General features: G+C 49.8%; 1 protein-coding gene across 1 annotated transcript in view; it reads right to left on the reverse strand.

Annotated features, from left to right (window-relative positions):
- Nucleotides 1-8,351: 8,351 nt before the first annotated feature.
- Nucleotides 8,352-25,003, reverse strand: part of HIP1 (huntingtin interacting protein 1) — a 147,087-nt gene continuing 130,435 nt past the window's right edge. The window contains exons 20-31 of the mRNA XM_049639234.1: nucleotides 23,946-24,032; nucleotides 23,647-23,754; nucleotides 23,431-23,564; nucleotides 17,980-18,090; nucleotides 16,915-16,973; nucleotides 16,176-16,269; nucleotides 14,582-14,682; nucleotides 13,964-14,069; nucleotides 12,859-12,982; nucleotides 12,334-12,395; nucleotides 9,177-9,285; nucleotides 8,352-8,442 (exon numbers count right to left, since the gene is read on the reverse strand). Coding sequence (XP_049495191.1) covers nucleotides 8,390-8,442; nucleotides 9,177-9,285; nucleotides 12,334-12,395; nucleotides 12,859-12,982; nucleotides 13,964-14,069; nucleotides 14,582-14,682; nucleotides 16,176-16,269; nucleotides 16,915-16,973; nucleotides 17,980-18,090; nucleotides 23,431-23,564; nucleotides 23,647-23,754; nucleotides 23,946-24,032 — 1,148 coding nt within the window. The 3' untranslated portion in view covers nucleotides 8,352-8,389. The remainder of the gene's footprint in view (nucleotides 8,443-9,176; nucleotides 9,286-12,333; nucleotides 12,396-12,858; nucleotides 12,983-13,963; nucleotides 14,070-14,581; nucleotides 14,683-16,175; nucleotides 16,270-16,914; nucleotides 16,974-17,979; nucleotides 18,091-23,430; nucleotides 23,565-23,646; nucleotides 23,755-23,945; nucleotides 24,033-25,003) is intronic.

Raw genomic sequence — 25,003 nt, forward strand, 5'->3', positions numbered from 1 at the left:
AGTGTGGATCACGGAGCCCGTGTGCCCACAAGATTGCTCAGTGCAGGCTCACGGAATTGTGAGAGGTGAAAGGCAGGGTGGAAAGGGGGCCACGAGGGAGTGTGGAGGATCCTGTGGGGTGACACAACAGTGTTTCCGGTTGGCCAGTCTGACCAGTGAACCCGAGAGGCGAGGATGTGAGACAAGCCCATTCTCCTACCAAGGGCTCCTCAGTGGCTCACTGGGGAACAAAATGAAAACTTCTCAGCCTGGGAGTCAAAATGTTCTTTCTTTCTTTTTTTTTTTTTTTTAACGTTTGTTTATTTTTGAGAGAGAAACACAGAGCAAGGAGGTGGAATGGGGGGGGGGCAAAGAGAGAGAGGGAGACACAGAATCGGAAACAGGCTCCAGGCTCCGAGCTGTCAGCACAGAGCCCGACGTGGGGCTTGAACTCATGAACTGCGAGATCATGACCTGAGCCGAAGTCGGACGCTCAACCAACTGAGCCATTGGGGTGCCCCTTGAGTCAAAATTTTCTTTCACTCGGCCACAACTTACCTCTTCAGCTCTGTCTTCCATTTCTCCACTCCTGTATTTGATGCTTTAACCAAACCAGAGTGTAGATGTTTTCCTCGCCTTGCTTCCTCACACTGACATCTTCTGTGGCATCTTCCTGCACCTGCTATGTCCTCATCCCCAATTTCTACCTGTTGAAATCTGATCTGCCTCTTAGGGGATCAGTCACTGTTCACGTGCAGCCTTTCCTGATCTTTCCATTTGGGAGTGATCTCAACGGCTCCTACAGCATCTGCTTGTAACCCGCATCCAGAAGGGCAGTACCTGACGCCATCTCGTGTCACTCCTTGGAACGCTGTCCCCCCCTTCGTTTCCAAGTGCCAATTCACCCGATTTTCCTCCTGCCTCTCAAGCTGTTCTTTCAAAGGTCCGTGGCAAGTGTGGCCTCCTATAGTTGACTATTGTGAATATCGAAATGCCTCAGTGCTGGACCTGCTTCTTTCTTCACACCCTCCTCTTGGCCATCTACACTATGGTTCCAGTTACCATGAATTCCCATTGCTTCCGACTTCCCTGGGCTCCAGGGGCCCACCGAACATTTTCACCTGGGTGCTTCAGACATAGTATCTGTGCCAAGCTTGGCCCTCTTGTGTCCTCTCTCTCTTGAGCGGATGGCACAAGCTGGAAACCTGGGCCTCCCTCTCCCGTATCCCTCTATCTAAACCAAGACTTGAATATTTTGCCTTTTACGCGTGCTTCTGTCCTGTCATTTCCCCCCATCTCCGCTGCCACTCCTTTTTTTTTTTTTATTTAAGTTTATTTATTTTACTTATTTTTGAGAGAGAGCATGCAATTGGGGAAGGGGCAGAGAGGGAGAGAGAACCCCATGCAGGCTGGGCACCGCCAGCACAGAGCCCGATGCGGGGCTTGAACTCTCAAACCGCGAGATCATGACCTGAGCCCAAGTCAATGCTTAACTGACTGAGCCACCCAGGCGCCCCTCCACTGCCACTGTCTTATCTTCCACCATCCTCTGCCTGGACTAATACAGCAGCTTCTTTACCGGATTTCTGCATCCACTCTTGCGGCCTGCCCTCTGGTCTGTTCTCCACACTGTATCTGGAATAGTCTGTTTGAAATGCAAATACGGTTTTGACATCCCTTTGCCTAAAGCCCATCAACTGCTTTCCATTGTCTGCGTAATCAGGTCCTGCCTCTTTGCCCAGACTCGTCTTGAACCACTGTCTGGGCTCCTGCTCTACTGACCTTTCAGTTCCTTTAATGTCCCACAGGGCCTTTGCACATGCAGCTCCTGCGATCGAGAATGGGCTTTCCCTCCCTTGTGGCTTAGTCAACACTTCCTCATACTCTGTAACTTAGTTTAGCTGTCACTTTATCAAGGAAGCTTTTCTATAACCTGGCCTTCCACGCTGTCAGGGCATTGTTACTGTGCCTACTCTAGGTGAACAGTTGACTCGAACAATGTAGGGGTTTGGGGCGCCGATGCCCACACAGTTGAAAATCCACATGTAATTTTTGGCTTTCCCAAAACTTAGTAGCCTACTGTTCACCAGAAGCCTTACCGATAACCTAGTCAGCAAACACCTATTTTGTACATGTGTTATATGCCGTATTCTTCTTTTTTCTTTTTCAAGTTTTTATTTAAATTCCAGTTAGTTAACATAGAGTGTAATATTAGTTTCAGGTATTGAATTTAGTGATTCATCACTTACATGCAACACCCAGTGCTCATCACAAGTGCCCTCCTTAATCCCGATCACCGATTTAACCCACCCCCTGCCCACCTCCCCTCTGACAACCCTCAGTTTGTTTTCCATAGTTAAGAGTCTGCTTTCTGGTTTATCTCTCTCATTCCCTCCCGCCTTATGTTCTTCTGTTTTGTTTCTTAAATTCCACATGTGAGTGAAACCATATGGTATTTCTCTCTCTCTGACTTATTTCGTTTAGCAGAACACTCCCTAGGTCCATTCACGTCGTTGCAAATGGCAAGGTTTCATTCTTTTTTGGTGGCTTAGTATTCCATTTTCTATATATACCACACCTGCTTTATCCACTCATCAGTCGATGGACATTTGGGCTCTTGCCATAATTTGGCTATTGTTGACAATGCTGCCATGAAGATCGGGGTGCATGTACCCCTTCCAATCAGTATTTTCATATACACTGGATTCTTACACTAACGTAGCCAGAGAAAAGAAAATGCTATTAAGAGAGGCACAAAACGCACCTACAGTGCTATACTGTGTTTATCAAAAATATTCACAGATAAAAAAATCTGCAGCTCAAACCCGTGTTGTTCAAGGGTCAGCTGTGGTTTTTGTAAAAAAAAAAATTTAACGTTTATATATTTTTGAGAGAGAGAGAGCGTGCGCACGTGTGGAGGAGGGGCAGAGAGAGGGAGACACAGAATCCAAAGCAGGCTCCAGGCTCCGAGCTGTCAGCACAGAGCCCGACGTGGGGCTCGAACTCACGAGCAGTGAGATCGTGACCTGAGCCAAGGCCATCGTGACCGGAGCCCAGGCCGGATGCTTAACCGACTGAGCCACCCAGGTGCCCCAAGGGTCGACTGCAGTTCTGCATTTGTCTTTGTGATTATTGGATTGTCCTGCTTGTTTCCCTGTGTAGCCTGTAAGCTCCAGAAGGGTGGGTTTCTGCTCTACACCGTGTTGCCAGCCCTGCACAAAACAGACATCTGATAAAACCTAACACGTGCACGTAACCTTTGAGGGTAGGGAACAGTCTTCATCTTTTGACATTTCGGTGCTCGCACAGTGGATGGATTCATAAAACGTGTGTAGGACTAAGAATGCAGAGTAAATAGAGAAACGTTCACTCGCCCCAAAATGCTGAAAGGCCTACCATCTGTTCAGGAACGGGTTATAGGCTGAGCAAGATGAACTCACTGGCTTCAGACAACAGGACAGCGTGTGCCTCAGCTGTGTGCCCTCGGCTTAGATTTCAGCTACACTATCCTTCCACTTGCCCATTCCCTTCGTTGCTTTTTACTTTGGCAGGGCTACCCCTAGGCCCCAAATTTGGCCCGTCTGTGTAAGCCCTAATTCCCGCCCCTACTGTCCTTATTAAGGCCTGTTAGTATAATTCTAGTGGCCTGATCTCGAGATTCCTTGCAATGCTCTGACTGCCGGAGTGACCAGCCGGCCAAGCTGCCTTTCTAGAACTGGGGCGTGGCCACAGGAGGCTGGGAAGACCCCTTAGGTGTGAGTACCAGAGCCTCTGGGGCATCTGGTCAAGGCCATGTGCAGGCTGGGCAGTGTCGAGGGCTGGGTACACCTGCCTCGGTGGCACAGCTGGCCGGGCCAGACCTAGGCCCCTGGAAGGCACTTCGAAGCTCAAAGCAGCCCTCTGCCTGGCTTTTTAGACCCCTCAGCTTCACACTTGAGGCCCAGGAGTGATCTACAAGACAGCTGTGACCAAGGTCTGTCCACTGTCTCAGTGGTGCTTCAAATTCAACAGGCTCACCCTTGCATTTTGCTGCAGGGAGCAGAAAACCCCGGCTGTAGGCAAGCATCCCCCATTTCTGCATTTATCCAGATCATCTTCCCGCTGGGCGGTCCCTCTCTCCTTACTTGATGAGTCATTTGGGCAATTCATCCCCGGGCCTTCCTCATCTCCCTCCCTCCCTTGGATGTCCCCTTAGCTTAACAGCAGCTCCCTCTGCAGATCCTCTGGGAGCCGAGACTGGCAGCCTCTGGCACTGAGCAGCATCTGTCCCATCCAATTTTTAAGACAGCAGGTTACTATTGTGTCTTGCAGGTGGGGAAAGGCTCATCCATAGCCTGGGACCTCAGATCACACCTCAAATCCCAAGATTTCATGCACAGACCCGGCCATCAAGATAAATGACAGCATTGGCCACTTTGGCACGTTCCGCTCGATCATTCCCAAGGTCAGGACAGTGTATAGGAGACAGAACATGATTAAGGGGTGCAAACCAGTTTCTCTACAGTTGTATTCCTCAGAAAACGTCCCTTCAGACCGACTCCCAGAGGTGCAGAGCTTAAGTGGATTCAGTGAATCCCAGGATAGAAGTGTAGGCTTTTCACTGGAGCCCCAACCTCCATACCACTTTGGTTGGCCGGTCATCACAACTACTCTCCATTGCCAGGTTGAAATATTTATTTGAAAAATTGAAAACACAGATGCAATGTATTATACAAAGAAAGGTCTTAATACCATAAGAAAAGTATTGTTGGAAGGGAACAAAAGCCAGTGGCTACCTGCCCTGGGAAGGTAGGCACTCAGTGGAAAATGAAATTCATTTATAGGAACTATTCTAATGGAAAACTGGGGGAAAGGTTAAAAACAAGAAAAAAAACAAACCCAACCTATCCCTGCAAACCTAAATGTGAGAGTTTGTTATAAGTTATCACCAAGATTTATCTGAACCCCCTCGGTTTGTCCCTATGAGTAGTAATCAGCTTCGTTTAGGGCCTTCAAACCTGAGGTAGTTGAGGGTCACCTGAAAACCATGTCTGGAAATGACCTACTCTCAGAATCGGACCCCACGGCATCTAACCAATTGTTTCCCGTTGCTTTGGCTCCTGGGGGTGAGAGGCTGTGCCACCACACTGGGTCGCTGATCCTGCATTTGGTCTGACCCTGGGAGACGAAGGGGACTTGAGCAGCAGACAGCTGGCCCGGTTTGCTGTGGTGAAGGCTGGCAGGCCCGTGGTGGTGGTGTTCTATGCTATAGACAGGGCAGTCTCTGGAGGACCGAAGATGGCGACGGGCAAAGCCAATCTAGTTGAGAGGCCAGTGCCAGGATCGAAGGCTTTCATTGGCAGGAAGGATTTCCAGAGACTTGCAAAGGCGGTAGAAGGTAGCAAGAACTTCTACCTGTTGTCAGAGACCAGGGTAAGTGGAGCCGGCAGATGCCTCCGGGCCCCGGAGCCGGCAGAGAAGTGAGTATGTCCCAGGTGCAAGTTCAGAACCAGTTCCTCCTCAGGGAGGAGCCGAAGCAAACCAACCTGACTGAATGGACGACATGCATCGTGACCCCCGTGGTACCTGGTAAACCCTGGTGTTGACCTGGCAGCTCAAACACTTCCAAAAAAGGATATTCTGGACAATGTTTGGTTCTTCCAGCCATGGGTTAGGGACTCCCATTCAGGTGGGATCCTAGGGACCCTGCTGTAAGCAGCAGAATCAGCAAACAATCTAAATTACAGTCTAATTTAAACTCCTGACTCAGATATAAAAGAACCCCACAAAGGCAGGTCTTTTCTATTGTGTTCCTTATTATGTACACACAGACCCTTACTCTAGAGGTATTAGAGCACTGTATTACAAAATTAAATAACGGATACGGCTGTCTTTCAACCTCTCATCGGCCCTAAGCCGTTTTCTTGCTCTGCCTTGCTGTGACCCATTTACACTGACCCATGGGACTTCAGTCACTACCGATGCTCAGGTGACTAAAAGGCTGTGAGTTCATTTTTAGCCTTAGGATGTGATTCCTGTTTTAATTGAGCATTTCACACCAAGTAGAGATACGCTCATTTTTAGAAAAGCCAAGGTAGGACAATTTGATTTTGGCTAGAGCATGGACCAGCTTCCAAGGTGAGCAATGACCAACAGAATTGTGCTGCATCTGGCACAGATGGGATTAGCCTGTGTTCCTGTTTAATTGCCTTCTGCACGGTTGGATTACTCGGGCTAAGTCCACAGTCCACAAAGGTGTTAAAAGTTACCGTGGCTTCTTTTTAGAGGGAGTGTGATTCAGAGTCCTAGTGTGGTCCCACATTCTAGATTTTTTTGTCACCACTGGGAACCTAGAGCACAACAGTTTGGCCAAGACTCTGGGAAGTGAGGACTAGTCCTCTGTGGTAATGTTGACCCACTCGGAGAACGCACAACGGGGACGGGGATGCCGCACACCATTCCTTCTGAGCCGCGGATGGAAAAACGCTGAGCACCAAGGGGCTTTAAAGCGTAAGACCGCTCATCTTCTACTGCTGACCACCCCCCCTTAGCCCAATGTGGAGATAGCACGCCTGACTCTTGGAATCTGAGCTAATGGGAGGGTGCGTCTTGACTGCCCTACTTAGGAAATGTACAGAGAGGGAGGGGCGTGGTTAGGAAGGGGCGGGGTTGATTCACAGTGATCAAACAGGACTCTCACAACCTGTCAGGTAGCAACACTTCGAGACGTTCCTTTGGGACAGGTCCTGGGAAGTGCTTGTTGGCTTTCTACCTACGAGTTGCTACAGATAAGGAAGGAAGACGCTGTTTGTCCAAGATCGGAAGGTCACTTAAATGCGGGGGTCCATCGGGAGGTGGACAAGTGCTGTCAGGCTGCCCGCCTCTAGGAAGCCGTTACGTGCCTTCTGTCCTCATCCCGTCCGAGCAGCAAGGGCCCGGGATGTGTGGCTGGAAGGGCTCAGAGCCAGTGGTCCCCCTTTCTCGGTTTCCCTGACCCAGATGCTTGGAGGAAGCTGCTCGCTTCGGGGTCTAGACTGGTAACAGATGGGGAAGCTTGTTTCTGATACTTGAAGACTGATGACCTAGGGCAGCAACGCACGCCTTGCCATCGTCACACCTCAAATCCTGATTGCTCAAAGCGGCTTTCTGTAGGCTGCTGCTGCTCAACGGAGGTTAGTAATAAATATGAAAGGTACCAAACCAAGCACAGGGTTCTTTCCTGCCGGGAGCAAGTTGGCCTGATCTTCTGGGTCTATCGATTAGGTAGAACGTGGAACTATATAGCTTCATCACAAGGATGCCAAAGCAGCCATTTGGAGAAAGGAATTGGAAACCCCTCAGGCACTCCCTCTCAGGGTCCTGCCTGGGTCTGAAGGGAGGTGGCCCGGAAAATTCATTCTGGGGTCAGAAATGTGGCTTCTCTCACCAACACATTCAGGCATGTGATCAGGTTTTTCAGCCTGGTCGCGAAGAGTTCCCAAGAGCGGGGTCTTCTGAGACCTGGGCAGTGTGCACCCCTCCTCCCCTTCTTTCTTTACCCCTGGTCGCTCGTGAAGGTGGGCACGGGCTCTCTCAGCCGGGCTCTCGCTTTAGGAGGAAAAGGCACTCGCTCTGCTTCAGCCTTTGGAGGAAAGCGTGGCCCTGCAGCGGTGCCCGCCCCCGGGGAGTGGCCTCGGCTGACCCATCCTCGCTCCGCAGGACACTCAGCATGGAGGCTGGCGTGGAGCACCAAGGTGGAGGCTAAGCAGCACCATTGCTGTTACCTGCTGTGGTTAGGGGCCCCCCCCCCCCGATGGCTCAGAGCTCTGGGGGCGCTCCCTTTGGGAGAGTTGGCTCTACGAGTGAACACTGAAAGAAGAGAACCAAAAAAACCCCAAAAAACCAAAAACAGCCCCCCCCCCCCAAAGAAAACCCAACCAACCACCGTAAGAAGCAGTGGGAAACCATGGAACCGCCAAGAGAGGGGAGAGCTGCCTTGGCATGCTCAGCCAGGACGCTCCTGCCGTTCTGACGGCAGATTCGGGGCGGCATCCTGGTCTGGAGCCCACCAGCCCTCGGATGCTCCCAAGTTGGTGCAAATGATGGTAAAAGAAAAGGCTGAGAAGAAAACAGAGAAGAGAAGGCATAGATGGCCCCTTGCCAGGCTCTCTGGAACAGCAGGCCCCTCGGACAAGGATGCCGAGCATCGGGGGTGGGGGTGGGGGTGGGGGGTCAAACAGCAGGCAGGACTGGGAGGGAGGGCCTCTCCGCGGGGGCGGCCCTGGTCCCCCTCCTCTGTGGAAGGCCATTCGGGTCCCCGGCTCTGGACAACGGGAGCGGTGTGCGGTGTGGCTGCCGCCGGGACCCCCGGGGGCTTAGGCTGTGGCTGGGGAATAACACACAGAGACTGCAACAAGATTTACACTCAGACGTGTGGGGTGTCGGTGTGGCTCTATTCTTTTCCGGTGACCGCTTCGTGCAGTGCTGGTGGCGATGCTTCTGTTCCTGAAAGACAACGGTAATTTCTGTTTCATAGCACGTCGCATGTGCACGTGTTCATGTACCCAACAGGAACGGTGACCAGCGTTAGGCTCTAAGATACCTCATGCTCACAGGCATCTATTCCCCAAGTTAGGTGCCCGACCATGAGTGGTACGCATCTGTGGTTGGTTCCCACAGACAAGACGAGGGTTGGCAGTCCTGGTTGTGATCAAGTTGGCCTCATTAGGCACACGGGAGAGCAGTACATTCCAGGCGATAAAGCCTCTCTGGGTGGGTGGGCCTGACAGTACCCCTACTCCACTCCATTTCTAGCTCTTGACCCTGCCTATGGCGCGGCCACTGGTGCCCACTGCTGACCCTAGTCAGCGAGAGGCCTGTGATCCACTTGCCCTGCCTGCTGGCCGCCATTTTTTCATTCACCGTTCAACTCTGTGCAAGCCACACAGGAAACTGCTGGGCCGGAAACCAGGCTAACTGGGCCTGGAAGGGAACAGTGGTGAGTGGGTGATGAGCCCACTGGTCAAGGTTAAGGTCTTAACAGGTGACCCCCAAAGCTCTCGATTCGCCACAATTTATGGCAGTTCTGGGCTTGGAGGTTATCTACAACTGCAGAGAAAACACGCTCCGTGAGTCGTGAGGGGGAAGTCAGCGGCCTGAAGGGCGCCTCATTCGGTCACGTCTGAGGGGATTTGCGCCCTCCCCTCACCGTGCCCTCATCGGCCCTCAGAGAGGCCCACCTTCTTCCCAGCCCTCGGCAACACCGGCGAGCTCGTAGTGCTTTTTCCGAAGCTCTCCCAGTTTTTGACGCTCCTTCTGCAGTTCATTCTCCAGCTCTAGCACCCGGACCTGTGGGAAGAGTGGAATGTGCTCTTGAGCAGCAGCCGGACAGTGGTCTCGTGTTAACTCAGTCCCTTGCCTCCATGTTCCGGGTCTCTTCTTCCTTTGGATTATTCACCCCGTTTCCATAGCGTACCTGGTTCTCAATTTCATCCTCGGGTCTGTGGATTTCCCCACCCTCTGCCATCCACCAGTCTATCCCAGTGGCCCCTCTTGTTCCTCACTGGGGCCCTCTACTGGAGCTGATGCCTTATAGCCCCAACGCCTGTTGGGAGTAGGGCTCATAACGTGCTCCTCTGAAATCTCTATCTGAAAGCAACTCCAACGTGTAGCCCATCCGTGTGGCATGTTCCAACCAAATCCCCCTTCTCCTTCAATCCCGCTTTCCTGGAAATCCAGGCAAGAGCCAGCTCTGATGGCTCTGGTATCTCTGAAGGGCTGGTCCAACTTAGGGTTATCGTTATACAGGAAAAAACACAATCTTCCCAAGGAAAAGGCTGGTCCCTGGCTATCCCTACCCCTCATTAATTCTAGTTATTTTATTAATTTATTTATTAATTCAAGAAACATTTGCTGAGCTGAGCACCCATCATGTACCCCGGGGCTCTGCGGCAGGTGCTGGAGACACAGTGGTGGATGGACAGACAAGGTCTCTGCTTACCCTGCAGGGCAAAGACATAAACTCATGAACAAGAATAGATCAGACCCATAGTGAAAGTGACGCAGGGTCATGTGATAAGGGCAAAGGGTGCTCAGCAAAGGCTACTCAGGCAGGAAGGAGGTTGAGAGGGGGAGAGGGCCATGGGAGATGGGTGGAAAAACAGCCCAGGGCCCCGGGCTGGGGTATTAACTCAAGTGTGAAAGGAAAGCCATTGGAAAATTTTAAGCAAGGGACATAAAGTGATGTTATTTACGCTTTTAAAATACGTAAAATTGGGGCACCTGGGCGGCTCAAGTCAGTTAAGCGTCTGACTTTTGATTTCAGCTCAGGTCATGATCTCACAGTTCGTGAGTTCAAGCCCTATGTTGGGCTCTGCACTGACAGTGTGGAGCCTGCTTGGGATTCTCTCTCTCCAGCTCTCTCTGCCCACCCCCCACCCCCCCGTTCACATGTGTGTGTGCTCGCTCTCTCTCTCTCTCTCAAAATAACGAAACTTAAAATTAAATAAATAAATAAATAAATAAATAAAATAAAATAAAATATGCGGAACCTGAACAAACTGTAGGGGGCAGGAGTGGAAGCAATGAAGCCCGGTTAGGTGGTTCCTTTTTTTTCTTTTCAAATTTTTGATTATGCAAAATGGAGAACATATACAGAGAAATGGAGATGATGTGGCGAACTCCATCGTGCGCCTTCACCAAGTTCTGCCAACTGTCAACCCAGGGCTGGAGCTGTCTCAGCAACACCCTTTCCTAGTCTCCACCCCTACTGCCCCACCTCCCTGGCCCCTCCACAAAACTACTTGGAAACAAACACTTGCATAAGTTACAGTTAAGTTGCTTTTGCAGTAGTTCAGGAGAGAACCGGTGGTGGCTTAGGCGGGGTTAGGGAAACGGAGAAAAGGGGGAAGGTTCAGGCCAGGAGAGTCACAGTTGACAGGACCTGCTGGGGGACTGGATGTAGAAGGAAGAGGGAGAAGAGAGGACCCAAGGATGCCTCCTAGGTCTCCGCCATCCAGGTCCGGGGGGGTTCCAGTTACTGAGATGGAGAAAACAGGGGAGGGACACATCTGAGTGGGAAGGAAACCAGTAGCCCTGGTTTGGACCCATTCAATTAGAGATGTATTTGGCATCACGTGGAGGGATCAAGTAGGCAGCTGGACAAACACAGAGCTCAAGGAGAAGATTGGGGCCAGGGAGAAGGCTCTGGTACTTATCAGCATACAGATGGGATCTGCAGTCAAGCGGGGCTGGATGAGACCAGTAAGCAAGACAGTGTAGACAGTGTAGACTCAAGCCTGACCTCAGGTCTTCCAGTATTTGGCCATATGACTTTTTCTAAAAGATGTCGAGAGACACATACAGAGCCTTTAACGGTCTTCAACCTGGACTTTACTCCAAGACTGGGACCAGTAATTCTTTTTTTCTTTTCTTTTTTTTTTTTTTTGAAGGAGAGAGAGGCAGAGTATGAGCAGGGGTGGGGCGCAGAGAGAGGGAGACACAGAATCTGAAGCAGGCTCCAGGCTCTGAGCTGTCAGCACAGAGCCCAGTGCGGGACTCAAACTCACGAGCTGTGAGATCATGACCTGAACGAAAGTTGGATGCTTAACCGACTGAACCACCCAGGCACCCCTGGGACCAGTCATTCTAAAACAAGGATGTCAGGGTTTTTTTCAGGGTCCCATGGATTCCTATTCCTCTGCATGCCATAACTTTACTGAACAATTGGGGATAATGGCATTGTCTTTTGATGGGTTCTCAGTGAATTGATTTTTCTTTTTTAAACCAGAGGTCATACACAAATAATTCATAGAAGTTTAAAAAAAAATAACTGCTGAAAAACAAAAAAAGCAGAAATGGACAAACTAGTGGGTGTCAGAGGGGAAGCGGGCGGAGGGATGGGTGCAGCAGGTAAACGGTATTAAGAGGTACGGGATTCCAGTTATGAGAAAAATAAGTCATAGGCATAGGGAATATAGTCAATAATATTGTCATTAACAAAATATTGTCATGATGTTGCATGGTGACAGATGGGGACCATACATGGAATTGTCGCTACATGTGTGCCTGAAACTAATGTACCGTTAGATGTCAACTACAATTAAAAAATTGTCAATCAGAAGACATTAAATGCTCGTTGATGTCGGCTAGGAAATCCCTGATGGTAACGTCGAGAGGGGCATTAGTGAGCAAGAGTTAAGATTCTGATCTTAACCCGTCATCTGCCGCCGCCTCCACTGTCCCTTCCAGCATCATTGGCATTCATTCCTGGGCGACTGTCCGTCCGTGTTTGTTTCCTCCCCAAGACTCTCCCCCACTGGCTTCTCCCCATGGGGACGAGATTTGGGGGTGACGTCACCGGCAACAGAACAGTGGACTCAGAAGCGGGGATCGTACCTGGGAATCCATCTCCTGGCGTTTGATCTGGGTCAGTGTCATGCTAGAGAAGTCCATATTGTCTGCAAGGATAAGAGAGAAGGTCTTGTCAGAGAATGCCCATGGCTGACTCTCGCCCGAGAGGCGGCCGATGTCAGCGCTCTGCTAAAAGGCTTGGTTTGTTAGTTCCTACCACACACTTGAAAGTCACTGATGGATGGACGGGACAGAAGTGCCGTGAAAGGGTAACGAGGTTCGGAACCTCCCCACCCCTCCCCTCACCCCCCGGGACAGCCAGGCCTGGAGACTCATGTCTTTGAATCCAGAGAAATTACTAAATGGAAAATCCACCTTAAGGTCTGTTGCCATGGAGATACAAATAGGATGCTTATGCGGTGTCCCATCTTACGAGAATATAAGTATGCGTGGAGAACGATGAACAGTACAGAATTTGGAAACAGAATTGTGGGACATTGGGGTCATGAAAAAGAACACAAAAATAGCTGAACAAGATAGGTAAGGAAAGCATTGCTTCTGGAAGGCTACCTGTCTCCTCGATCTGTGATTTGCCAGAAATGGTCGAAGCCACAACAGTGGCGGTGGCCTGGTTTACTCCCCGAGAGGCCTGCTGCAGCTGGGCCAGGTTTGGGCTGTCCTTATCAGCTTTCACCTGCCAGGACCAAGCGGATTGATGTTCACACAACGTGGCGACGACTGAATCAAACAGTCGGTCCGATAGTTCTTGACAAACATGGTATCCGCTGTGGTCCCCAATCGACTTCTTAAAAATCGCTGCCTCTGGGGTCACCTCCCCGGCATAGTTGGTGGCCTCAGACTCTAGCTTTCCTAGTTATGGAAACTAATTTGGGGTGATGGTAAGTAAGGACGATAAGAACACTCCCCGGGGTACTATATAACTCACAGACAGATTTTGGTAACAAGCTTTGTATCACGTTTAGATGGGGCAGTGGTTCAAATGCAGAGACTCTTGGGGCGCCTGGGTGGCTCAGTCGGTTGAGCGGCTGACTTCGGCTCGGGTCATGATCTCACGGTCCGTGAGTTCGAGCCCCGCGTCAGGCTCTGTGCTGACAGCTCAGAGCCTGGAGCCTGTTTCGGATTCTGTGTCTCCCTCTCTCTGACCCTCCCCCGTTCATGCTCTGTCTCTCCCTGTCTCAAAAATAAATAAACGTTAAAAAAAAATTTAAAAACAAAACAAACAAACAAACAAAAAAAAACAAATGCAGAGACTCTTAAGGAGAGGCAGACATTGGTAGTGGAACCTCAGAGCCGGGCCAGGTAAGCAGCCCCCTGTGCCGACATATTCCTTATCTAAGTAAGAGCTCCTTGAATGCCGAGACTGTCGATCAGAGGTCGGCATGGCTGGGACCCTCAAAGGCCACTACTAACAAAAGTGATGAAAGCCAAGAAGAGAAGCCCATGTGACAAGCTGGGCAGAGGGGCTCCTTGATGACAGATGGCAGGCTCTCAGAAGAGGGTAGTTTGGGACCCTTGAGAGGCAGAATTTTAATGTGGGACCCAACCTACGTGGACCCCGGATAATTCCTCTGTTCTTGGGGCAGGCTCCATCATCAGAGTGTCTCTAACCTAGCCGGCCCTTACAGAGCCCCGGGGCGTCGTGTGCGGCTCCTACCTTAGACGCAGCCACAAGCTGGGCTGTGCTAGCAGCAATTTCATGCGAACACACCATCAGTTCCTCAAATTTCCCTCTGCCTTGTACCACCAGATCGGCTGCGTCCCTGGGAGTCAGGAAGGGACAAGATAGATTATGTCACTGACGGCTGCAACCCCTTATAATCCCACCTCTAGACCTCGCCTATCACCCTGGCTTTTTCAGAGAACACAGACTGCCTGCTCCACCCCTGCACTGCCAAGGAGATCCAGGTTTCCTTTTAAACTTCTAGTCCTGTTGGGGCTCCGTCAGTTAAGCGTCTGACTTCGGCTCAGGTCCTGATCTCATGGCTCATGAGTTTGAGCCCCGCACTGGGCTCTGTGCTGACATCTCAGAGCCTGGAGCCTGCTTTGGATTCTATGTCTCCTTCTCTCTTTGTTCCCCCACCCCTACTCGGCCTTTCTCTCTCTCTCTCTCTCTCAAAAAAAAACTCTAAAAAAAAAAAAAAAAAAGGTTTAGTACTGTAGTCTTCCCTATCAACAGTCTCTAAGGGGCAGATATTTTCCCTCGGCTATTCTCTGAGATGGGTCACTGGAATGGGGGTGGGGTTGAGGAGCCTTGGGAGCAACAGACACTTACACCATGACAGTGGCTCCCCAGCCCACAGCTTTGGACGCTGAAATGAGTCCTTCCGTCCATCGAGAATTCTTGGCATAAAACTCTTTAGGCGATGCTGTTCCCTAAGGAAATGAAAAATGAGAATGGCTAGCTTTTATTGAGTGCCTACTGTGTGCTTGGTGCTTAGATACCTACAAATATTTATATATATCTATATCTATATATCTATCTATCTGTGTGTGTGTGTGTGTGTGTGTGTATATATATATATATATATATATATATATATATATATATATTACCCCATACAGACCTCATAGTAACCGCAAGAGGTAAGCATTATCATCCCATTTTACAGATGACAAAACTAAGATTCAGAAAGGCAATAATACTTTTCAAGTTGATGCAGGAAATAAGTGGAAGTAAATCCCAGGCTTTTCTGACTCCAAAGCCCCTAGAATTTCTATTATATCACAGCATTTCTACATTGTATATATAAGAGTGTATATATACATATACATATATATGTATATGGGCATCTGCATAGATGAACAACGTGATTGGAGTCCAACCACTTACCATGATTTGCCAAAAGAAGAGACTACACAGTGAATAATTTAAGCAAATAATTTCTGCCTGGAATTTTAAAATGCTTTCATGCTTTGGAAGTGTCTTCCATTTCCAAATTCTAAGACGATAATCTTAGAATCTCCAAGTTCTCCTTACTCAGTCCCCGTCTCTATTTTCGGGGGGCAGAAACCATCCCCTCCCAGACTGGTAAGAAGCACCACCATCAAAGCAGATATGGCTTCGTTCTTTCAGGGGGTGCCTGGGTGGTGCAGTCGGTCAAGTGTCTGAATCTTGGTTTTGGCTCAGGTCGTGACCTCAGGGTTCATGGGATCGAGCCCAGCATCGGGCTCTGTGCTGACAGTGCGGAGCCTGTTTGGGATTCTCTTTCTGCCCCTCTCTCCCACTTTCTCTCTCTCTCTCTCTCTCTAAGTAAATAAATAAACATTAAAAAAATAAAGGATAGTTTTCAGGCTCAGGAATCCCTCCCTGGACCTCTGTCTCCTGAGCTGCACTGCACGCAGGTGTGAGAAGGAAACACGGCAGTAGGAATGCCCGCGGAGGACTGAGAAAGCCAAGCGATGATGCTGACCAGAAACTGGGATAGAGTCTGTCTTCGAGGAGTGGATTCCACCGTCAGAAACAGACATGGCCCCACCCGCTATGAAAGGTCAGCACCAGGCTGGCTCTTCTCATTTGCCCACTTTTCAAAAGCCCTCCCCTCCTCCTCCAAGGGCCCAGGCTTGCAATGCACGCGGGGTTTCCAGAGCAGGATCTGGCGATGGCGCCTGGGTTAACGAGCCTGCAGCTGGAGGCTGGGGCTGACTGCTCCCTGGGGACCTGGCAGCGCCCCAGATTCCCATGGCATCTGTGCTCGGCCCGGGGAAAGGGAACCACGCCCTCAGATGGACACATGGGACAAGATGGCAGCAGCCGTGGATTTGACTGAAGGTGGATGAGTGTATGGAGTGGACAGAGCCTCCCAGTGAACTGGGAGTCTGTGAATGATGTCTGGTCCCCCCATCCAGGGGCCCTCAGCCATGCTTACCCGGCCACTCTCCACTATCTCTCTCTGGAGGTCCTTAGAGGCCACAATCAGGACCTGGATGGCTTGCATTAGGCTCGTACAGGAACCAAGGATCCTAGGGGAAAAAAAAAAAGGTCAGGGACACAGAACACAGACCAAGAGCTATGAAACAGACGTTTTTCTTTTCTTTTTTTTTTTTTTTAATTTTTTTTTTTTTCAACGTTTTTTATTTATTTTTGGGACAGAGAGAGACAGAGCATGAACGGGGGAGGGGCAGAGAGAGAGGGAGACACAGAATCGGAAACAGGCTCCAGGCTCCGAGCCATCAGCCCAGAGCCCGACGCGGGGCTCGAACTCACGGACCGCGAGATCGTGACCTGGCTGAAGTCGGACGCTTAACCGACTGTGCCACCCAGGCGCCCCCAGACGTTTTTCTTTTTCATGCCTAAACACAGGCAAACTTGGGATGGGAAAGGGGGTGGGGAATACGGTGGCGGGGGGAGGGGGGCTGGGGGTGCGGTGAAGCCTTGGAGGAAAGGTACGTGAGTGAGGAGACTTGACCGCAGACAATTATGTGATGATTCTCGGGGTTTCTTTTCCCCTAAAATGCAGCAGCAATATTATTAAGAATACCGTTATCAACAATTATACAGACTCAGCCAATGCCTGTGGCTGCTAATGTCCTATTGTAATTAATATAATCCAATGCAGGAGAGACTGATCCTGATCACCTAGGCACCACCACACTGTGTAGACTGACCTTTCGTTCACCTCCAATTTGACTCCTGTGTCCCCAGCTCGGGATTTGCTGAGCATCTCCTGTTGAAAACAAGCAGGGTATCTCAATACATCATGGGTACGGAGCACTCACTGGCATCCTGAAGCACCTTGTGTCCAACACCCCGTGGTAGCTGAGAAACCCAAATCCAGAAACGCCCATCCACGTCCTGGTGGGTTGGGAAAAGAGCCCAGACCTCCGATCTAGTCAGCGAGAAGCAGCCCCGGCAGGCTGGCTCTCCTGTCCGTTGAGTGTCCGTCTTGACTTTCTGGCACCCAGGCCGACGTGCACAGAACTCTGAGATATTGCACCTGCCAGAGGGGGCAGCGGCTAGGGGCAAACCAAGGTGGGCAGCCTGCAGCCTTCCACCAAAGGAACAATATGTGACCTTTCCAATGGTGCCCACTCAGCTTTTCCCCGACACAATCGGAACTGTTGGTGCGCGCCTGGCACGAAGATAAATGTGCATTATCTCATTTAACTCTTCCAACGCCCCTCTGAGGCAAGCACTATTATTACTGCTATCATCTAGAAACGGAATCTGAGCGAGGCTAATGGAACAACCTGTCACAAGTCACACGACGAACAAGCGGTCCAGCTGGAACTGTAACGCAGGATGGCCTCACACCGAAGGAGGTGAGGACCTTCTCCTTTTCTTTTTTTTTTTTTTTAACATTTTTTATTTATTTTTGGGACAGAGAGAGACAGAGCATGAACGGGGGAGGGGCAGAGAGAGAGGGAGACACAGAATCGGAAACAGGCTCCAGGCTCCGAGCCATCAGCCCAGAGCCTGACGCGGGGCTCGAACTCACGGACCGCGAGATCGTGACCTGGCTGAAGTCGGACGCTTAACCGACTGCGCCACCCAGGCGCCCCGGACCTTCTCCTTTTCTATGCCTCAGGGAGCCTGGGGAGTTTGGGTTGGGGTTGGTTTTACAGGGGCCATCTGTGGCCTGGATGGACAACTGAGACACGTCCCATGGGCAACGTCACACCCGAGGAAGCTGCAAGGGCCTGGCTTTAGGAGACGGGCAGACACTTCCATACCTCTATCCTGGCCGTGGCGGTTTCAATGGCAGCTGACGTGGCAGCCATCTCCTTGTCCACCAGGTCCCCCAGCTCCTCCTGCTTGATGTCCAGGCCTCTGGGCAGGAGCTCCTGCGAACGGCAGCCCAGAGGCTGAAATGACCCTTTGACTTCCTCTTTATTCCTCCCCGACAGACCCACAGTCCTCGCATGGTGGCAGAAGGTAGGAGAGGAAGGTCCCACTACGCAACACGCTTGTAGAACCCAGGGAGGCCTCATCTAGAACTCGCTACTGCGTAAACCCTCACGCTCCACACCCCCCCTTTCACTAAAACCCCCCCCTCCTTCCAGAAAGCCACCCTGCCTAACCCCACAAGGCCATTCAGTTGCGACTGCTTGGACCCTGACCCCACAGCTGCACAGTGTTGATTGTATTTGAGGCTTGGGAGGTATGTCAAAAACCTCTTCAAATGTGGGTGATGCCTTCTAACCAACACTCTGCCTCTTATTTAACTCTGTGTCTACAGCAATCATGAGGCAGTGACTCGTCCTGTTCTACGGATGGGAAGCCAAGGCTCAGAGAGGTCTTGACCACAGTCACACTGCTAATGAATGGCAGAGCAGGGATCTGAACTCAGGTCTGATGGCAAAGTCTGTGAATTCTGAAAATATTATGTGTTATGCCTCCAAGAGTATAAAACAGGTATGAATGGTTTAAAGAATAAGAAACGGGGTGCCTGGATGGCTCAGGTGGTTAAGCGTCCAACTTTGGCTCAGGTCATGATCTCGTGGTTCGTGGGTTCGAGCCCCGTGTCAGGCACTGTGCTGACAGCTCAGAGCCTGAAGCCTGCTTCAGGTTCTGGGTCTCCCTCTCTCTCTCTCTGCCCCTCGTCCACTCATGCTCTCTCTCTCTGTCTCTCTCAAAAATAAATAAACATTAAAAAAAAAGAATAAGAACAATGACCCATGTATCTACCACCTGACCTAAGGAATAGCTTAAGAAACATCAGTATCTTTGAAATTTCCTTTGTATCCTGTTCTAATTCCATTTCCTGACATCCCTATTCCCTACCTTAAGATAAACACAGAATTCAGAATGCTTTCTCATATCCTTTTATTATTATTATTTTTAATGCTTATTTATTTTTGAGAGACAGACAGAGTGCGGGGGGGGGGGGGGCAGAGAGATGGAGACACGAAATCTGAAGCAGGTTCCAGGCTCTGAGCTGTCAGCTCAGAGCCCGATGCGGGGCTCAAACTCACAAACCATGAGATCATGACCTGAGCCAAAACTGGATGCTCAACTGACTGAACTACCCAGGCATCCCTGTCATGTCTTTTTTTTAAAGCTCCATAAGAATGTATCCTTAAACAGTATAATGTTAAGTATGCATATATTGGTCTTTATTTAAAAGGAATCCTACCGTATGTATTTTGCTTGTTCGTTTGGTATTGTGTGTGAGATTTGTTCTATAATGTAGGAATTATTATTTTTTTAAGTTTATTTATTTATTTTGAGAGAGAGAGACAGAGAGAGAGAGACAGAGAGACAGAGCAAGTGGGGGAGGGGAAGAGAGAAGGAAAGAGGGAGAATCCTAAGCAGGCTCTGTGCTGTCGGCACAGAGCCTGACATGGGGCTCAACCTAGTGAAACTGTGAGATTGTGACCTGAGCCAAAACCAAGAGTCAAGACGCTTAGCCAACTGAGCCACCCAGCCGCCCCTGTAATGTAGTCATTCTATCCCTAGGCAAATGCACTAGAGAAACTCTTACATCAGGAGATATTTACACAAGTGACCATATGGCACATTTGTGACAGCCTCAAACTGGAAAGAACCCAAATGTTCATCAACCATAGACATCTAGCTATGTGACAGATAGATAAATAAATATAAACAGATATGTAATAGATATATAATTTGAGCTATAGTCACATGACAGAATATTACAGAGCAGTGAAAATGAATGTATCTGTACGGATGAACCACACACAGAATGCTGGAAAAAGCAAGGTGTAGGAGAAAAGTCTGTAACACTTAGAACTAAAAATGTTATTTGGGGGAGAAAAGGACATAGTCTTTCTATTGTCTTCGTCTGGAACCCTGACTAACCATTCTACCTATAACTTCTATACTCTAGTTTATAAAATCTGTGCCACATTCTATATAATTCCTTCAGTTCTATCATCCAGCCCACTAATTCTTTCTCTAGCTTTGTTTAACCTGCTGTTGAATCTGTAGACTGAGTTCTGACTTTCAATGATTATATTTTTCATTTCTAGAAGTCCCATGGTTGTTTATCAAATATATCTGGTGACTTTTGAAAATGTCTTATTCCTTTGCCACGCTTTTAATGCCTTTTTTTTTTTTTAATTTTTTTTAACGTTTATTTATCTTTGAGACAGAGAGAGACAGAGCGTGAACAGGGGAGGGGCAGAGAGAGAGGGAAACACAGAATCTGAAACAGGCTCCAGGCTCTGAGCTGTCAGCACAGAGCCCGACGCGGGGCTCGAACCCACGGACTGTGAGATCATGACCCGAGCCGAAGTCGGACGCTTAACCGACCAAGCCACCCAGGCGCCCCATTGCCTTTTAAAAAGTACTTGGAGTCGCCTCAGTCGGTCAAGTGTCTGACTTCGGCTCAGGTCATAATCTCACGCTGTCAGCTCAGAGCCCGCTTGGGATTCTCTCTCCCTCTCTCTCTGCCTCTCTCCTGCTCATGCTCTCTCTCTCTCTCAAAACTAAATAAATAAACTTAAAAAAGAAAACGTGCTGGAACACGTCAAACACACTCATGGTGAACTGATGTGCGTTGGGACTCTGTGAAAGTTCTTTGGGATTTAGGTTCAAAGTATATTCCTTCCGAGACCGTTTGGATCTGCTTCCACCAGGTACTTGGGCTCCTAAAAACCTGACTACTTTACATTTAATTTTCTTTCTTTTTTTTTTAAATTAAAAAAAATAAAAAAAAATTTTTTTTAATTTGTTTTTGAGAGACAGAGCATGAACGGGGAGGGGCAGAGAGAGCGGGAGACACAGAAGCCAAAGCAGGCTCCAGCCTCAAACTCACAAACTGCGAGATCATGACCTGAGATGAAGTCAGACACGTAACTGACGTGTAACAGGCGCCCTATATTTGATTTTCTGTTTGGGTTTTTTCAGGTCACACAGGTAGTAGGAGATTTGGACCCTGAAACCATAGAAAGGTGGCTTGTAGTTAGAAATTCCCTAGGCAGCCGTGTTTCCTTCTCCCCCTACAACTGAGGTTGAGACAAGATCTCTCCAACAGAGTAGGCTTTCCCCCCCACTTACTTGGGGTGTGACCTTTTGGAGTTCTGCTTTGGGGAGGAAGTCTCTGCATTCCAAACTTTTACCTTACTCGGGCTTATGTTTTGTTTTTTAGTCTCCTCTGTATGTGTGGCCCATTAAAATCCAAGCTCTAGGTCAAGAGATGGACAAACACCAGTTCCTGCGTCCTCTTGGTTTCTGATTCTGAGAATTTCCTTAGTTTTCGGCCAGTTCAGATTCAATTAACATCCCCCCCCCCTCAATTTTATTTACCTTTTTCCATGTCTTGTGCTGGGAAGAGCTTCTAAATATTTGGTCAGTCTTACTGCCAGAAAGGAAACCTGCCCAGGATCTTGCTCTCACACTTTGCTTTTTTAAATTAACTCGATTCTTTTTTTTTTTTAATTTTTTTTTTTAACGTTTATTTATTTTTGAGACAGAGAGAGACACAGCATGAACGGGGGAGGGGCAGAGAGAGAGGGAGACACAGAATCGGAAGCAGGCTCCAGGCTCTGAGCCATCAGCCCAGAGCCCGACGCGGGGCTCGAACTCGCGGACCGCGAGATCGTGACCTGAGCCGAAGTCGGACGCTTAACCGACTGAGCCACCCAGGCGCCCCTAACTCGATTCTTATTTCCTCACCTCACGGTGTCCTACAGGCTTTGTGTGTGTCTACTGACACTGAGTTCTGCACAGCACGGGAGAAGATGCTCTGTCTCCAGCAAAAGGCAGACTGTGGCAATGCTCTTGGCCGCCATCAGGAATTTAAAGATACTAAAATACCACCAGGATCATGTCATTCTATTGAAAGAAGGGTTAACAATTCACCGTTATCCAGTCTTCCTTCATCCAGACCTTCACGGATCCCTACCTCGTCGTCCCACTTCCCAGTATGAACCTTCCTCTCTATCCGATCTTTGTAACTGCTTTGCTCTCTCCATGTGCATATTCAATTAGTTAAACATTCACTGGGTGTAAACCCCCTGCCAGATATCACGCCAGGGACCAAGGGACAATGGAAAAAGGCTACGGGCTCTACCTTTGAAGACTCATGGGGGAAAGAGACAGGCAGGCAGGTACCCTGTGGCACTAGCCACCGACACCGTAAGGTGAAGGCGGAAAAGGGGGAGAGGGACCCAGAAAAATGAATAAGGGCCAGACTGTGACGGTCCTTGCATGTCACATTACGTGATTTGATTTTTGTCATCCAACGATATTTGTTTTTGGAAGAGATCGGAGGAAAAAGAGACCAGAGGCAGACAAACTAACCAGAAGCCTGTTTTAAGAGTTCCGACGAGGGATGACGAAAATCTGAACTCTGGCCCTGATCTCTTCCCTCCCTGGAATTGGTATCATGACACATTTTTGGAATTAAGTAAATGCGGCCTTGTACTGAACTCTTAAAACAGACTTGATTACTGCTCTTGTCCCGCTGTATCAAAATGGATGATTTCCTTATTTTTCTTTCCCAGAGAGACGATGTCTTGTCTCTGTACAACGACATCTACCACAATTCCCACTACACGTGACATGCTCACTACATCTTTATTAAATCAATAAATATCCTGCTATCTCCATGTTAGGTGTTACCTGCCCAACCAGATACAAATCCTTAAAAACAGAGAAACTATGCTTATTCTTTTTTGATATTGTTTAGCATAGCGATGAACACACCGTAGGTTCTCAACTCATAGCCGATGAATGAAATATGACTGGAAAATTGGGCAGAGGGTCAGATTTTTCAGTGTCAGCTCTTTCTTTCCTTCCTTCCTTCCTTCCTTCCTTCCTTCCTTCCTTCCTTCCTTCAGTGTCAGCTCTTTCTTTCTTTTCTTCCTTCCTTCCTTCCTTCCTTTTTCTTTCTTTCTAACATTATTTTGGAGAGACAGAGCACAAGTCGGGGAGTGGGCAGAGAGAGAAGGAGACAGAGAATCCGAAGCAGGCTCCAGGCTCCGAGCTGTCAGCACAGAGTCTGACGTGGAGCCCAAACTCACAAACTGTGACGTCATGACCCGGGCTGAAGACGGACGCTTAACCGACTGAACCACCCAGGTGCCCCAACCCTCACTTTCTGGAGTCAAGTGGAAAGCCAGAAAGAACTGGCTTCGGACATCACTGACTCCCTGGCCCATCACCGGCACTCACCCAAGAACCATCGTAACTCCCCCCGGTTGAGACACTGGTCCTACCTCGCCAATGGCGGAGATCTTACTGAGGCAGCTCTTCATGGCTGTGCTGTCATTCTCAAGCATTCCTTCTTCCCCCAGGAAAGCCAGATAGGTGAGGGTTTCCTTGCCAAACTGTTTGCAGGCCTCGGTCAGTGCTGGAGGCGTAAGACAACCAAAACTTTTGAGTCCTCCGCTCCCCCTGCTTATAAGACTGGCTCCCCCAGCCCCAGTACTCACAGTCAGCAGGCTCCGGTGGGGCTCGAAGGCAGGTGGTGCTAACACTAGCCATGGTGTCACTGGTCAGGCGGGCCAGGAGGGTTACCGAGCGGAGAAGCTCACTGATATCTGCCAGGAGTGTAAAGGAGGTTTCTCAGCACTGTTCACGAGCTGTCACCGCCCTACCTCCTTCCCTGCTTGACAAGTTATATGCACCCCTTTCTTGGAGCATAGGGCCTGGTGGTTATTTCCGCAGGCAAGCGTTTCTGCACTCTGCCCAGCCGTCACTAGCAACAGACCCCATCCTTCGCCTTTCTTACCTTCCGGGCAGGCCAGATACTGGCTCCAGCTTTTTTCCAGTTGCTCAATGCAGCTGGAAACAGATTTGACCTTGGAAAGAAGGTGATCTGTGAGAGGGGAGACAGGGCAGAGTCAGAGCCAACTGGTGTTGGAGTCACCTTCTCCCCGTGAGGTCAAGCCACCCAGTGGATGAGTCTGCCTAGCAAGTGGCCTCAGCCCTGCGGGGGGTGCCCTAAGAGGGGGGGTGGGGGCGGAGATGGTTGACTCTGCAGGTACACGACTCTCTTAATGCAGCTTCAAAAGCTGTTCTTCTGAGCCCATCTGGTCCCTGAGCCAAGAACCAGGGCAACCACGTCAGCAGCCGAGAATCAGCCTCTCACTTCTCATTACTGCCGCCAAATCAAATCCAGGCCTTCCTGTTAAGTCTTTCAGGGCCCTTGGACTCTCATCACTCTCGAGCCCAGACCCCTGGCTCCGTGAGGCGAATCTAGGCTCATGCTGTGCACGCAACACAGCCGTCCCCACTCTGTGCCTCTGTGCCCTGGTCCACAGAGACCGTGTCCCATAGGAGTTAATATGTGGGCACTCAGGTCACACTGCATCGGTGTGACTCCCGGCCCCACCATCACTGGCTATGCTCTCAGGCCGTCCATGCCAGCTTCCTCATCTGAAGACAGAGTAACGGCACCACCTCACGGCACCATCGTGAGGATTCGCTGCGCCGAGGTATGTGAAGTGCTTACAATGCCCACGTTTCTGCCCCTCCACTGGCTCATGTCTGTCCTCTTCTGGCAAACCCCCGGCTCATGAAGTCTCTTCTCAGAACCTGCCCATGGCTGCCCCATTTCCTGGCATTTCCCCGGTTGGCGGGGCGCTGTGTGCTCCTTCATTTGGGGCTGCTGTAATGGAAGCCATTACAGATGGCTTCCCTAGCGAAAAAGATAGGACAGTCCTGGCTGTACATGTCACCGAATGGAGACGTTTCTATTCGATAATGAAAATCAACTACCAGCTGTTCCCTTCCATCCGCCTTTGTTCTCAGTGGGTCCTCTCGTTACTTCGCCAGCAACTACACATG

This window comes from Panthera uncia, chromosome E3, assembly GCF_023721935.1.
Source record: "Panthera uncia isolate 11264 chromosome E3, Puncia_PCG_1.0, whole genome shotgun sequence".
NCBI lineage: Eukaryota > Metazoa > Chordata > Mammalia > Carnivora > Felidae > Panthera > Panthera uncia.